The 16,214-nt window shown below is 42.0% G+C and overlaps 1 protein-coding gene across 7 annotated transcripts in view; it reads right to left on the reverse strand.

The window, feature by feature from the left end:
• CSE1L (chromosome segregation 1 like) overlaps positions 1-16,214 on the reverse strand; it is a 184,244-nt gene that overhangs the window by 6,858 nt on the left and 161,172 nt on the right. For all 7 annotated transcript variants that reach the window (XM_029612426.1, XM_029612429.1, XM_029612428.1 and 4 more), the window contains 3 exons: positions 15,902-15,983; positions 15,082-15,228; positions 1,638-1,869 (listed from right to left, as the gene is read on the reverse strand). In XM_029612426.1, the coding sequence (XP_029468286.1) occupies positions 1,638-1,869; positions 15,082-15,228; positions 15,902-15,983 (461 nt within the window). The remainder of the gene's footprint in view (positions 1-1,637; positions 1,870-15,081; positions 15,229-15,901; positions 15,984-16,214) is intronic.

Genomic DNA, 16,214 nt, shown 5'->3' on the forward strand with positions numbered 1-16,214 from the left:
AAATTATCAAAGTATCAAAACTTTAGTCAAAACTATTCTAAATAGCAACTTCATTTTGTACACAAATATTACTGAATTTGCTTAAATTAACAAATCTCAAAATAAAAAAAATTTACATTCCATTCACTCCACTAGTCACATCATATATAATAAAATCTGATGGATTATTATTTATATCTACAGCAAATCACTTAACTAAAAAGACACTATCCATTTGTTAATACACATTTTTCACTGCTTTAGCGATGTTATGCATTGTTCATAAGGCAAGCAACAAATCCTGTTTTATCTGCAAATGTTCATATGCTCTGGATGAGCAGTGTGTGTTCAAAAGTACATTAATCACTGTAAAATGTTAAACCTCTGCATAGGTCTCTGTTTACCCACAAGCTTCCATATGGCTGTAATATAAAGGAATAATTCCTCACTGGCTGCTATAAAATAACCCCTTAACACATTCATATACACACATTACTCCTGGGGGAATTCTGCGCACAAAAACTGAAAATTCTGCAAACTTTATATTGGTCAAAATAACACAATTTACATGGCAGTCTTTAAGTAATTACTTTTTAATTTAATACAGTTAGAAGTTATTACTTAGAGATGCAGAATTTCCCTAGAAATTCACTGTAAGTGTCCCTTCCACTCACTCTCCCTACTCCCCTGGCCACTTTGCCCTCTCAGGCCCCAACTCCTCCACCTGCCACTATCCCTCCCTTCACCTCTAGGCTCAACCCCTTTCACTCTTATTGCCAGTCCCAGAATTTGACCCCGTTCTCAGTACTGCCCCTCACACAGGCTCCCCCTGTCCCTCCCTCTCACACACATACTGACTCTCTCTCGTACATATACACAAAGCCTCATACAGGCTCTTCACCCTCTCGCTCACACACATCCCCTCATACAGGGTCCCTCTCGCATACCACCCACACAAGCTCCCTCTCTCTCACATGCACCCCTTCACACAGGCTCTGTCTCACACATACACAATCCCGTCACACAGGCTAGCACCCTCACATACACATGATCCTTTTTCATACACACGAGCTCCCAATCCCTCACACACATACACACTCCTTCACAATCTCCTCATATAGGCTCCCTTCTCTCTGGCACCCACACTGAAGCATCCCCCCCCCCCAGCACCCCTCTCCCTCTCTTACACACATTCACTCTCACCGGGGCCTTCATCTTCACCGTGAGCGGAGCACATTCCATTCACGGCACACAGGGGGTCTTCATCTTTGCTGCGAACGGTGCGCCAGAGCCTTCATCTTTGCCGCGAGCGGAGCGCATCCCGTGGCACACGGGGCCTTCATCGTCGCATACCATTTGTGGCATGCCGGGGTCTCCTCTGTCATTTTCTGCGCAGAATTTTGCAATTCTGCGCAGGGGGTAATTCTGCACAAATTCTGCACTCTGTAGTAGCGCAGAATTCCTCCAGGACTATTATATAGAGATTATATAATGGCAAAAATGGTGGGAACATTATTTTGGCAATTATTTTTATTAAAGATTTGATAACCACACTAACCAAGAAATGCCATTGCTCTTGTTTTGAAAAATATTCTTTGGTTAAAAGCATTAGTTCAGCTAAAAAAATTGTGTGACATGAAAATCGAGTACCCACTTACCCTTCCAGGACATGCTGTAGAGAGTTTGTGAAGAGACTGTGCCAGGAGAATCTTAGGATTGCTAACCATTTGACCAATAGGATCATGTTCTTTTTTCCCAGCAAATGCAAGCTGAGAAAAAGCAGCTTGGTATCCTGGAGTATCCTCTATGTCAATAAAATGTTCTTCATCAGGAATGGTATCATCTTCAGGCAGTTCAAAAAGACCAATCAGGGCTTGCAGTAAAGGGGCCCTAAGGAATTAAAGATCAAACACATGATGACATACAACACTTGCAAATCAGACGGCATGCATGCAGAAAAAAAATTTACAATCCATATGTGCACACAGAAGAATCTGTTGCAATGTTTCTCCTCTGGCACTTAGGTACGAGATCGCAAGAAAGAAGGAAGCACTGGCATTATGCATTCTGCCTTTCCTGTAATTTTTAGGGTGGATCAAAACTTGTGTTGCTCTCAGGAAAAACTGGGAAGTTGCGATATTTATTATTGCATCAAGAAAAAAAGGATTTGAGACCAGATAACTACTTAGTCCAAAATGAGATACATTTTTTTAAATTACCAACATGATATTAAATAAAATTGTAAAGGAACACCAATTAGGCAGCAGTTACAAGAAAAGACTGAAGAAGGCAAATTGCTCATTTGAGAATAGCTTCATAGACAAGTGAGAAGATTGCTTCCCTACAGGGCAACTGGGCAAGTTTGATAATTCAAGCAGACATGCTATACATTCAAGATTGCCTTGGAAAAAATCTTAGATAACACCCTTTGATTACACTTGCTGGGTCTGTAGAGAAACATGACCTTACTTGGTTTCTGGCATTTCCTTCCAGTCTTCCTAAATTAAAAAAAAAAAAAAAAAAAAAAGGGCCATGCCACTGAAGGAAAAATTTGGCCTTACCTGCTCATTTCCTTCCTGCAGGTCCTATCAAAACAGTCCAGACACATGGGTTTTGCTCCCCTACCAGCAGATGCAGACAGAACTGCTGAGCTTCCCTTAGACTGCTGAGCTTCCCTTATACAGCCTGCAGACATCTAGTATTCTGGTAAAGCAACAAACCACAACTCCCCCCATACCCCCAACAAGAGAATGTGTGTGTGTTGGTGGGGTGGAGGGACGGGGAACAGGACGTGTCAATAACTTGCACTGTCAATGGATTCCTCACAGACAACTGAGTTTCAGACTGCTTAAGTAAACTGCACAAATTCACCTCCCACAAAAAAAACCCACACAAACCACAAACGACAGAACAAACTTCTGATAAGCAGGCTGAAAAAATTATTCTGGAGGAATGAGAGTCATTTTTTGTTACTTTTTGCTGAGGATGTATATAGAGGATAGGCCATATGGATTCAGAGTTTTCACCCAGACACAGACTAGTTTGAAGGCCACAGGCCAACCTCTGAGTGAACTCCTGTTTACTGTCTTGCACTGTGAAATGTTAGTTATTCCACTAAGTCTATGATGAGAAAGCAAGCAATAAACTTATACTAAAGCCTGAGAGAGAGAATCAAGGCCTGCACAGCTGTGTCTGAAAAACTGATAAGAACTCAGAGGGAGGGAATGGGGCTGTTCTCACAAGGGTTTGTAGTGTTAAGGGAAGACAGTGAAAAAGAGAGGGGAGAGAGAGCCCTGGACCTGATGGGATGGCTGATCCTTTGGAAATGTAAGCTTTTTATATCTATGTAGCAATTGTTAATATCTACTATTACTTCTATTTGATCTGATTTTATTTGTTCTATCCTTTTGTTGCTCAAATAAGCTTACTTTACCTGGAACCATGACATATTGAATCCAAGTTTGTGTGTAGCTCTCTGTGCAGGGGATAAGCTTCTGGGTTCAAGCCCCCAGGTATAATCCCAGTAATTGTGTTTATATGAGATTAGCCCCCGCCCCCCAGGTCAAAGCCCCTGGGCAGGATACCAGTGTGTACAGTCTGAACCTGTAACAGGGGAAGTTTCTGGACTGGTCTGGTAGGATTCTAAGAAAATTAGCAGGTAAGACCAAATTTTTCCTTTTTGCGTTCCACAAAATCAGAAAAATGGGAGATACAGAAGAAAACCTCAAACCCAGTGGCAACTTGCTATCCTGCTCTCAAGACACCCCCCGCCAAAGGCAGCAGCATCCCTACCCTGAACATCCAAGCAGTAATGCTTACAGTAGGAATGCAAGAAGGACCAAGCTGCCACCTTGCATATCTCCTCCAGTGAAATCAAGTGATGTTGTGCCCAGGATGTTGCTTGAACTCAGAGTTCCTTAGGGACCACCAATCCCCCTTGGAAATATAAGCTGAACACATTGCTTCTTTAATTTGAGCTAACAGACTTCGACACTGCCTTACATCTCATAAGAACATAAGAAAATGCCATACTGGGTCAGACCAAGGGTCCATCAAGCCCAGCATCCTGTTTCCAACAGTGGCCAATCCAGGTCATAAGAACCTGGCAAGTACCCAAAAACTAAGTCTATTCCATATTACTGTTGCTAATGGCAGTGGCTATTCTCTAAGTGAACTTAATAGCAGGTAATGGACTTCTCCTCCAAGAACTTATCCAATCCTTTTTTAAACACAGCTATACTAACTGCACTGACCACATCCCCTGGTAACAAATTCCAGAGTTTAATTGTGCGTTGAGTAAAAAAGAACTTTCTCCGATTAGTTTTAAATGTGCCCCATGCTAACTTCATGGAGTGCCCCCTAGCCTTTCTACTATCCGAAAGAGTAAATAACCGATTCACATCTACCCGTTCTAGACCTCTCATGATTTTAAACACCTCTATCATATCCCCCCTCAGTCGTCTCTTCTCCAAGCTGAAAAGTCCTAACCTCTTTAGTCTTTCCTCGTAGGGAAGCTGTTCCATTCCCCTTATTTTGGTAGCCCTTCTCTGTACCTTCTCCATCGCAATTATATCTTTTTTGAGATGCGGCGACCAGAACTGTACACAGTATTCAAGGTGTGGTCTCACCATGGCCACTAAAGACCACAAACTATCCAATCTCCTGAAAGTTTGGGACCTTCAGATACTGCAGTAGGATTCTGTGCACATCCAGAAAATGAAGTGCCTGAAAAACTTTCCACTATGTTCTCTCGAATGTTGATAGAAAAACACTCGACTTGCCTAAGGTGGTCTCTCCATTTCATGCAAAGACCAGAACTGTACGCACTGATACTACCTCATCTGAAAAGGCTCTCTACATGAGTGCTTGCAACCCAGCTATGCATCTTGCTGAACAGACTACCACTTAAAAGGTAGTATTAAGTGCAAGATCCTTTATCAATGCTTCCCTCCTGAGTTCAAATGAAGCTGCACAAAAGGCATGAACCACCAAGGTGAGATCCCATGAAGGCATGGTTGTTCTCACTGGAAAACAGATGCTTCACCCTTCTCAGAAAACATGCAATATCTGGATGAGCAAACAGACATTCACTGAACTAAACCCCTGTAAAAGGCAATTGCTGCTACATGAACCTTGAGGGAATTCAATGCAAAGTCCTTGTGCAACCTATTCTGCAGTCAGGAAACAATCAATGGAACAGATGCCTTGAAAGAAGATACTTCTCCCCAAATAAGTTGTCCCCTGTGCAAGGGAGGTCTGACAACCTTTCTTGGACTTCTTGATGCAAGTCCAACGCTTTTAACCAAGCCCATCGTCTGGCACTTATGCCTGCTGCGGACACTCTTGAGGCTGTGTCAAAGATATCGTAGGCAGCTCTCACCTCGTGTTTTCCAGAATCAAGGCCTTTCTGGAATATGGAAGTTAGACCCTCTTGAAATTCTTCTGGCAGAGTGTCAGAGAAATCTTGCACTTGCTTCCACAGGTTTCTCGTGTACTGGGTCATGTATAGCTGATAGGCTGCTATATGAGCCATCAACATAGACCCTTGAAATACTTTTCGTCCAAAGGCATCCAGAAATTTCTGCTCCTTGCCCGGCGGTTAGAAAAATGAGGCCGGGATCTCTTTGCTTTTTTCTGAGAGTTCTGAAAGTTCCTCATGAGAGACTTCTAGGAAAAGTAAAAAGTCATGGGATAGGTGGCGATGTCCTTTCGTGAATTGCAAACTGGCTAAAAGACAGGAAAACAGAGTAGGATTAAATGGACAATTTTCTCAGTGGAAGGGAGTGGTCAGTGGAATGCCTCAGGGATCTGTATTGGGACCCTTACTTTTCAATATATTTATAAATGATCTGGAAAGAAATACGACGAGTGAGAATCAAATTTGCAGATGATACAAAATTGTTCAGAGTAGTTAAATCACCAGCAGATTGTGATAAATTGCAGGAAGACCTTGTGAGACTGGAAAATTGGGCAACCAAATGGCTGATGAAATTTAATGTGGATAAGTGCAAGGTGATGCATATAGGGAAAAATTACCCATGCTATAATTACACAAATGTTGGGTTCCATATTAGGTGCTACAACCCAAGAAAGATCTAGGTGTCATAGTGGATAACACATTGAAATAGTCGGTTCAGTGTGCTGCGGCAGTCAAAAAAGCAAACAGAATGTTGGGAATTATTAGAAAGGGAATGGTGAATAAAACAGAAAATGTCATAATGCCTCTGTATCGCTCTATGGTAAGACCGCACCTTGAATACTGTGTACAATTCTGGTCGCCGCATCTCAAAAAAGATATAATTGCGATGGAGAAGGTACAGAGAAGGGCTACCAAAATGATAAGGGGAATGGAACAGCTCCCATATGAGGAAAGACTAAAGAGGTTAAGACTTTTCAGCTTGGAGAAGAGACGGCTGAGGGGGGATATGATAGAAATGTTTAAAATCATGAGACGTCTAGAAAGGGTAGATGTGAATCGGTTATTTACTCTTTCAGATAGTAGAAAGACTAGGGGGCACTCCATGAAGTTAGCATGGGGCACATTTAAAACTAATTGGAGAATGTTCTTTTTCACTCAATGCACAATTAAACTCTGGAATTTGTTGCCAGAGTATGTGGTTAGTGCAGTTAGTATAGCTGTGTTTAAAAAAGGATTGGATAAGTTCTTGGAGGAGAAGTCCATTACCTGCTATTAAGTTCACTTAGAGAATAGCCACTGCCATTAGCAATGGTAACATGGAATAGACTAAGTTTTTGGGTACTTGCCAGGTTCTTATGGCCTGGATTGGCCACTGTTGGAAACAGATGCTGGGCTTGATGGACCCTTGTGGTCTGACCCAGTATGGCATTTTCTTATGTTCTTAAGCAGAGGTACTTCCGGGGGCTGGGAATAATTGCAATGTGTGCATAAGCCTCCTTGAGATCGGGGGAGCATAGCCAATCTCCGCCTCTGAGGAGCGGGATCAGCGTGCCCAGAGAGACCATCTTGAACTTTTCTCTTACAAGAAACTTGTTCAAAGCCTGGAGGTCGAGAATGGGGAGCAAACCGCCATTCCTCTTCAGAATGAGAAAATACCTTGAATAGAACCCTCGACCCTGGTGATGGCGCAGGACCGGTTCTACTGCACCCACTGAAAGGAGGACGGAGAGTTTCGTCTGAAGAATGACCAGGCGGCTGGATGAACCCCATGATGGACATGGGGGAGAGGTCTCTGGGAGCCAGCTGAAATGTAGATGGTACCCTTGGTGAACGACAGAAAGGACCTAGCAGTCCGATATTCTCTCTTCCCAGTGACAGGCAAAGCTCATGAGTCTGCATCTGACTGGGGGGACCTGACACCAGGGGTATAGCCAACTGACTTCTGCTCCCTCACCGCCAGTCAAAAGTCCGTGGCTGGGGTTTGCTGGGGGGCCGGCTGGGGTCTAGACGCTCGCATCAGGAAAGGAAACAATAGGATTTCTAGCAGAAAAAGATTTCCCCACATAGCCAGCATGGATTTACCCAAGGGAAGTCTTGCCTCACAAATTGCCTACATTTTTTTGAAGGGGTGAATAAACAGACAAAGGTGAACCAGTAGATGTGGCTGCACATTTTGCCTTCTGAATCGCGCGGGAATACCTAATAGGACCATCAACATGCATTTGCATGTTGCGGGCGCTATTAGATTCGGGGGGGGGGGGGGGGGGTTGGACACGTGTTTTCCATGCTATTACCCCTTACTGAATAAGCCGGAGCGCACTGTACTGTATCGGCCTGACAATTAGAAAGTTACCTAGAAGACAATAATATTCTACACCCAAACCAATTTGGTTTCACAAAAGATCGCTCAACAGAAACCCCACTCATTTCCTTAACTGACCGAGTACTACAGGGGTTTCACAATGATGAATCCTATATCCTGGTACTACGGTAATTGATCTTACAGCAGCCTTTGACACCAAGGACCACACCTTGCTGTGCAATCAGTTGAGAAATACCCGAATAGACAGAAAAGGTCATCAATTGGTTCTCTTGCTTCCTAGCCGATAGATTGTTCCACATCAAATTAGACAATCACTTATCTGACACCTTCCCAATCAATACAGGTGTCCCACAGGGATCAGCACTCTTGGCTACACTATTCAACATTTATATGCCAATTATTTAAAAAAAAAAAAAGACTCAAGACTTGGATCTTCTCCTTAGCCTACACCTAATTCGATCTTAATCCTTCCTAACCACTGGATGCAAATTTTCATGTTTTTCATTGCCAAACAACCACAGATAATATCTCATTTTGCTCTTTTCTCATACAATCGCCTGTTACATGTTTTATTACCATTCATTTACTATTTCTGTTATTTAAAGGTTCTATGTCATTTTGAGTTTAATGTATACCCAGTTCTGTATTTCCTGTTCCCTGTAAGACTCAAGTCAGTCATTTCAATAGTTATATGTAAACCGAAGTGCTTAGTGATTTTGTCTCTAGAACCTCGGTATATAAAAATGTTAAATAAATAAATAAGCTATCTCTATGTACATTACTAGCAGAACTAGGAATCAACTTATTCCTATATGCAGACATACAATTCGGCAAATCATTTGAAAAAACTGTTTAAACTCTGTCCACCTACACGAAGGCATTACAACAAAAACTCTCAGCTGAAGCTAACTAGACAAAAAAAAATTGTGTGATTAAGGAGAAATTCCACAATAACCAAACCACCAACCTTAGATCTAGGAAATTTTAACATTATACCCTCAGATCAAGTATGAGACCTAGGAATACAGATCTATGAGAACCTTTCAATGAAAAAGCATATAAGTAAATTAATTAAAACAGGATACACCTTTTGGGTAGCAAACGTATTCACCACGGGGGGCGGACGGGGGGGGGGGGGGGGGGGCAGACGAACATAAAAACAGAAAGGCATTTCTGTATTTTGTGCAAGGTTTATTGAAGCTTGTTTGTGTACAATTACTCTGTTCATTGTTGCCATGACTTTGCTATTACCAATAAAAATTTAAATAAAAAACAAAACAGGAGACACCAAGCTGAGAATACTATACTGGCTGAAACCATTGCTAACAATACATGACTTCTGCACTGTTTTACAAACATTAATATTTTCAAACAGATTACTGCAACTCCCTCAGGACTACTAAAACCACTACAGTTACTACAAAATGCCTCAGCTGGACTCTTACTAGGGACAAGGAAATTTGACCACATCACCCCCTCACTGATAGCACTGCACTGTCTTCCTGTACAAATCAGAATTCATTATAAAGTATTAACTAATTTTGTAATATCAACATTAACCCATGTTTAATAGGAGTGACACCTCAACCGTACACCATGCAGAGAGCCCAAAAATCACAAAACAAAGGACTTCTAAAGTTGCCTACAACACAGAACATACACCTAACACAAATAAGAGACAGAATGTTTTCCATAGTGGGCCCTAAACTATGGAACTCTCTTCCAGTCTCTCTACGCCTGATAACAGAAATAGTTTCAAACCAGAACTGAAAACATGGCTCTTTAGAAATGTATATGAACTAATGTAAAATTCCAATATGCTGATAGCATAATCTAAGGTTCTGATAGTTAAGTTAACCGAGTGAGCAGTAAGTACTGAGTGATGTTAAATGTATACAGAATATAACGAAGGATAATGAAATGGAAATCATAGGTTATAATCCTACATATCGAAGCACCCTAGCTACCTTGTACTTGATGTTGCTGTATCAACCCAGAATACACATTTGCTACTGAGATGAACTAGATTATGTATAAATATGACCTAGAAAATGTATTTGCTGTTATATTGACCTAGAATATGAACTTTGAAACAGAACGGGAATGTTGATCCAGTAACGGAAAGCTGATTTTGTACACCATTGTGATCTTATTTTGGAATAACGGTATATAAAAAACCTAAATAAATAAATAAATAAGCCTTAAAAACATGAAGCTATGCCTAACAGGCAAGGCTCACTGCACAGACATCAACTCAACCAAGTCCTGCTATTTTATTTTTTAATCCTGGTGGTGGAGGTGGGGCAGGGACGGGGCATTGCAGAGGGAACCAGACTCCTTTGGACATACCTGCACCCACTCCCAGGACCAGCAAGCCACTGCCAGAAAGAAGCAACTGATCCTCCTCAACTTGGAGGAGAACTAAGGCCCATCACCCCGGAGCAATTTTCCAGGTGTCTTCAGCTGCACAAATTTGCTCCTCTATCATCTGCTGGAGGTAGAGAAATAATGGATAGCTCCATTATTTACTATGTAAAGGAAATTTGGCAATCTGGTTCTGCCTCCATCTGCTGATAAGGGAACAAAATGCATGCCTCTGGATTGTCCGGTGAACAAAAAGGAAAGCAAAATTGCTTACCTTGTAATAGAGGTTATCCCAGGACAGCAGGATGTAGTCCTCATATATGGGTGACGTCACCGGAGCCCTAGCGCGGGAAATCTTTCTGTCAAAGTTTCTAGAAAGATTTGACTGGCCCTGTGAGGCCACTGAGCATGCCTAGCGTGCCATGATATTCTCTGCCACAGGGGTCTCACTCCAGTCTCGTATGTAGCAATAAGCTTTTAGCAAAAAATAAAATAAAACGTATGAGACCCAACTCCGCGGGGTGGCAGGTGGGTTTCGTGAGGACTACATCCTGCTGTCCTGGGATAACACCTATTACAAGGTAAGCAATTTTGCTTTATCCCAGGACAAGCAGGATGCTAGTCCTCACATATGGGTGATTAGCAAGCTAGAGGCGGAGTCATTTTGTAGTGAAGCAATTGTGAAGTATTGTTGTGGAAAATGAATCAGCCGAAGATCACAGCAGGTTGGATGTAGAAGGAGTTGGGATTAAACTGGAAACAAGTTCTTTAAGACAGATTGTCCATAGGCTGAATCTTGTCGTCCTTCCTTGCCCAAACAGTAATGAGCTGCAAAGGTATGAAGAGAACTCCATGTTGCTGCTTTACATATGTCAAGGATTGGCACTGAACGATAGTGAACTACTGATGTTGACATTGCTCTTACTGAATGTACCTTTACTCGCCCTTGGCGAGGAAGGCCTGCTTTTTCATAGCAAAACTGTATGCAATCTGCTAACCAATTGGATATAGTATGTTTACCCACTGCTTTCCCTGGTTTGTTTGGATCATAGGAAACAAAGAGTTGATTTGATTTCTGTGGACTGCAGTCCGGTTTAAGTAGAAAGATAGTGCACGCTTACAGTCCAAAGTATGTAAAGCCCGTTTGCCTTGGTGCGAATGAGGCCTTGGAAAGAATGTGGGTAAAACTATGGATTGGTTCAAGTGGAATTCCGTAACTATTTTAGGGAGGAATTTTGGATGTGTACGAAGAACCACTCTGTCATGTAGGAACTGTGTATAGGGTGCGAACGTGACAAGTGCTTGCAACTCACTAACCCTTCTAGCTGATGTAATAGCTATGAGGAAGATAGTCTTCCATGTGAGAAATTTAAGATCACAAGAATCTATGGGTTCGAAAGGAGAACGCATGAGTCTTATTAATACCAAACTGAGGTCCCATTCTGTGACTGGTGGCCGAATTGGTTGTTTAAGGTGAGTTAAACCTCTCATAAACCTGCCTTATCTTCTTTCCAGCTTGTTGCAAGCTTCCAAGTTCTCTTACCCTGTTGATTGTAACTTTGACTCATTCATAACTATTGTTTACCTTTCGTTTACTTGAATTGTTACCCCAGTTATATTCTTGTTAATTGTAAACCGATCTGATATGGTTATTTACTATGAAGGTCGGTATATAAAACTGTTAAATAAATAAATAAATAAATAAATATTGGTGCATCTCCTATCTTATTATGGTAAGCTGAGATTGCACTTAAATGGACTCTTACAGATGAAGTCTGGAGACCAGATTCTGATAGATTGTATAAGTAGTCTAACAGAGGTTATGGGGCAGGTGAAAGGGTCTATATTCTTTTGTCTGCACCATATAGTAAATCTTTTCCATTTGGAAGAGTAATTCTTTCGTGTGGAAGGTTTACGTGAAGCTAGAAGCACTGGAGATACATTGGTTGAAAGATTGAGAGGTTGTAAAATCAAGCTTTCAACATCCATGCTGTCAGGGATAGGGATTGAAGGTTGGGATGGCGCAACCGACCCTGATCCTGAGAGTGGGAGCTACTCCCAGACGAATTGGATCGCTGACTGAGAGGTCTAGGAGTGTGGGAAACCACACTTGCCGAGGCCAATACGGGGCTATGAATATCATGGACCTTTTGTCCTGCTGAAGCTTCACTAGAGTCTTGGTTATGAGCTGTATCGGAGGATACGCGTATAGTAGGCCTGAGTTCCAAAGATGAGCAAAGGCGTCCTTGGTTGACTGGGTCTTGTTTGTGCGTAGAAAACAGAAATTGTCTACTTTGTGATTCAGATGTGACGCAAAGAGGTCTATTCTTGGATGTCCCCAACGTTGGAATATCCTGGTCGCTACTGAGGGATCCAGGGACCATTCGTGTGGTTGGAATTGACGACTGAGTTGATCTGCCACTACATTGTGAATGCCTGCCAGATAAATGGCCCGGAGGAACATTGAGTGTTTCAGGGCCTAGTCCCACATCTGTGCGGCTTCTTGACAGAGGAGATACGAGCCCGTACCTCCCTGTTTGTTGATGTACCACATGGCCACTGTGTTGTCCGTTTGGATGAGAAAAGTCTTGTGTGAAAGGCAGTCCTTAAACGCATGTAGCACATAACGTATAGCTCGAAGCTCCAGAAAATTTATTTGATAAGTCGCTTCGAGTTTTGTCCAAGTGCCTTGGGTTTGGAGATTGTGTATGTGAGCTCCCCAACCCAAGGTGGATGCATTTGTAGTTAACGTTATTTGTGGGACTGGTTGCTGGAAGGGTAGGCCCTTGCGCAAGTTGTCCATGTTCGCCCACCAAAGTAGACATGATCTTAGTTGGTGGGTTACTTGAATTGGATAATGAAGCGGTTGAATGGCTTGTATCCTTTGTGACCTTAGAGTCCATTGGGTAACCCTCATGGCAAGCCTTGCCATAGGAGTGACGATCTGTGGAGGTCATATGGCCTAGTAAGGTTAGAAATTGATGGGCTGTTGCTTGATGTCCGGAGTGAATCGAGTTTGCTAATGAAGATAGTGTTTGTGCCTGATCTTCGGGTAGAAAGGCTCTTGCAAGGATGGTGTTCAGTTCTGCTCCTATGAATTGGAGTAGTTGAGATGGAGTAAGATGGGACTTTTGGTAATTGATGAGAAAACCCATGGAGTGTAGTAGAGTAATTGTCTGATTGAGAGAAGACAGAGCTCCTTTTTGAGATTGACTTTTGATGAGCCAGTCATCTAGATATGGGAAGACATGGACACCTTGCTTGTGCAAGTGGGCTGCTATTACTGCCAGACATTTTGTGAAAACTCTGGGAGCAGAGGCAAGTCCGAATGGCAGTACTCTGTATCGGAAATGTTGATGACCTACCATGAAGTGCAGGTACTTGCGATGAGGAGGAAATATTGGAATGTGAGCGTAGGCGTCTTGAAGATCCAGAGAACAAAGCCAATCTCCTGCTTGAAGAAGGGGAAGCATGGTGCCTAAAGAGACCATCCTGAATTTTTCTTTTTTTAGAAATTTGTTGAGATATCTGAGATCTAGGATTGGTCGTAGGCCTCCGGTTTTCTTTGGAATGAGGAAATAACGGGAATAGAATCCTCTGCCCTGCTGAAGCCGGGGTACGAACTCTACAGCCCTGGCTTTCAGGAGGGTGGATAATTCTGTTTGTATGTGAAGCAAATGATTTTTGCTAAGATGAGAGGAATTCAGTGGAGAATCTTGAGGAATGGTTATGAAGTTGAGTTGATATCCTCGGTGTATCTCGGCGATGACGCCAGAACTTGTGCCTGGAAGGCTTCTTTTACCATCTGTCTGATTAGGCCGATTAAGTCTGGCGTCGATGGTATCTGGGATGTCGATGCAGACGTCGATATCGACGGTGTCGGCAAGGGAATCGAGGATACGGAGGTCAGCAGAGGTTCGGATGACTTATGCCGCTTAGCAGTCGGTTCCCCCGGGGGAGGGAGCGACAGAGACTCAGAGGTTTGATGACGTCGGTGCTTGTGTTTAGGCCTCGATTCCGATACTGACCTGGTCGATGATGTCGACGGTACTGGTGATGGAGCATCGCCGGATTCCTCGATTCGCCTTTTAAGAAGAATTTTCTTAGTGACCCCTGTTGGTGAAGATTTGGTCGAAGGAGACGGTGAAGGCACTGATTGGAGGTGGGAAAAGTTGTGACATTTTCTCCTGCCTCAGCTTTCTGCCTTTTGGTGTCATTTCCTGGCATTGTACACATGAAGAAATTTCATGTTTCTCTCCTAAACAGATTACACATTCGAGATGTGGATCGGTTATAGACATGGTCCGGTTATAGACCAGGCATTTTTTGAAGCCTGAAGCCATGTCTCTATCGACAGCTGTCGATGGAAAATCTCTGAGAAGAGAAGAGAAATCTTGAGAAGAGAGAAATCCAAATAATTGTTTTTGTCACCGTCTGGTGACAAATGAGATTTTGTGAGACCCCAAGTGGGGAAAAAAAAGAGAAAAAAGTGACTTTTTCAGTCAGAGTTAGTGAGAAGATCTCACAGGGCTCCTGTCACCGCGATGCTGAGGGCAGCGCGGAAAAACGAAGACTGGAGTAAGACCCCTGTGGCAGAGAATATCATGGCACGCTGGGCATGCTCAGTAGCCTCAGGCTGCCAGTCAAAAGTTTCTAGAAACTTTGACAGAAGTTTTCCCGCAATAGGGCTCAGTCAATGACGTCACCCATATGTGAGGACTAGCATCCTGCTTGTCCTGGGATAATGCCTATTTCAAATACATTGGTATGTATCAGAGTGAGGTGGGTCCTAGCTGCACCGCATAATGAAGCATTGCTGCGAGGTGATTCTAGAGCAATGTGGTATTTTGGTTCTAGAGCAAGCTGAGTACTTTTATGCTGGACATAGCTAACCATACACAAAAAATAATAGGAGGTAATATGAAAGATATGCACCTAACTTTATAAACATATTGTGCTAAAGGCTTTACATCAGTCTATAGACAAGTTTTCTTACCACAGTTTAGTGTACTCTGTATCCATCATAGGAGGGCACTCAGTTAGTACTTTGGTAATGCCAACAGCACAAATTTTCTTCTCTATTTGTCCAGACACCTTTTGTATTTCAGGAATGACAATTTTCTCCAAAACCATTCCAAACATTCTGTTATGAAAGTAGTTAATAAATGTAAGTGTTAGTATTGCACTGAACAGAAAACATGTAGTGTGCTAACATTTATTGATGTTTATCAGGTCTTGTTTTTATTAAACAGTGATACACATACTACTAAGGGAAAAAAGTTACAGGACTAAATTTCAGTACCCAAGTTAGCCTGGCAAATTATCTGGTTAGGAAGATAAATTAGTTACCCTCAATATCAGTTACAAGCTAGCAGAGTGATACTGAAGAGAAGTGGAAGAAAAACACATGCTGGCCTCATATTTACATGACCATAATGCTCTTCAAACTCAAATATTCAAATGCAAAATTATATATTAAGTAATTAAAGGCCAATATATAATATTTCTTCTAGAAAAGGGAACATAAGGGGCCTATTTACTAAGCTGCACTAAAAATCAACCACTATAATGTGGCTTATAATAGAGCGAATGGGGTATATTTACTTAAATGTGGTAATGCAAGTCAGTAAATCAGCCCCTTAATCAGGATCCAGTCTACTGCACACAGGGAAGAAAATGTGCAAAACCGTTTGGAAAATGGATAGTTATTAGACATCAAAGGTTTGGTTGCTTGCTTCCTACTGAATGTCTGTAGAACAAGATTCTAGGATTAAAAATAAGTAAAGTCAGAATATGTAATAAAAATGGATACTAACTTTGGCTGTATGCTGTCAAATATTTCCTGAAGTGCTATCGCTCCATATTTTATGCAATACAAATTAATAAAAACCAAGAAACCTGTTTGAAAATAAAAATACCAGTTAAATATGTACAAAATTTTACACATTTTTAATGCTGTATCACCATAGGGGGAAAATATGACAACGAGGGAAGATTTAAATCTGAGTGTTAAAGAGTGATCTGAACATTTTTAAATTAGTGCTCTACTGTACAAGATTTAAAAAATTCACTTGTAAACAATTAAAATGTCTACTGCTAAATGCGCCCAATCGGTCTTTCAAATTCATT

This window comes from Rhinatrema bivittatum, chromosome 8 (assembly GCF_901001135.1).
Source record: "Rhinatrema bivittatum chromosome 8, aRhiBiv1.1, whole genome shotgun sequence".
NCBI classification, from domain to species: domain Eukaryota; kingdom Metazoa; phylum Chordata; class Amphibia; order Gymnophiona; family Rhinatrematidae; genus Rhinatrema; species Rhinatrema bivittatum.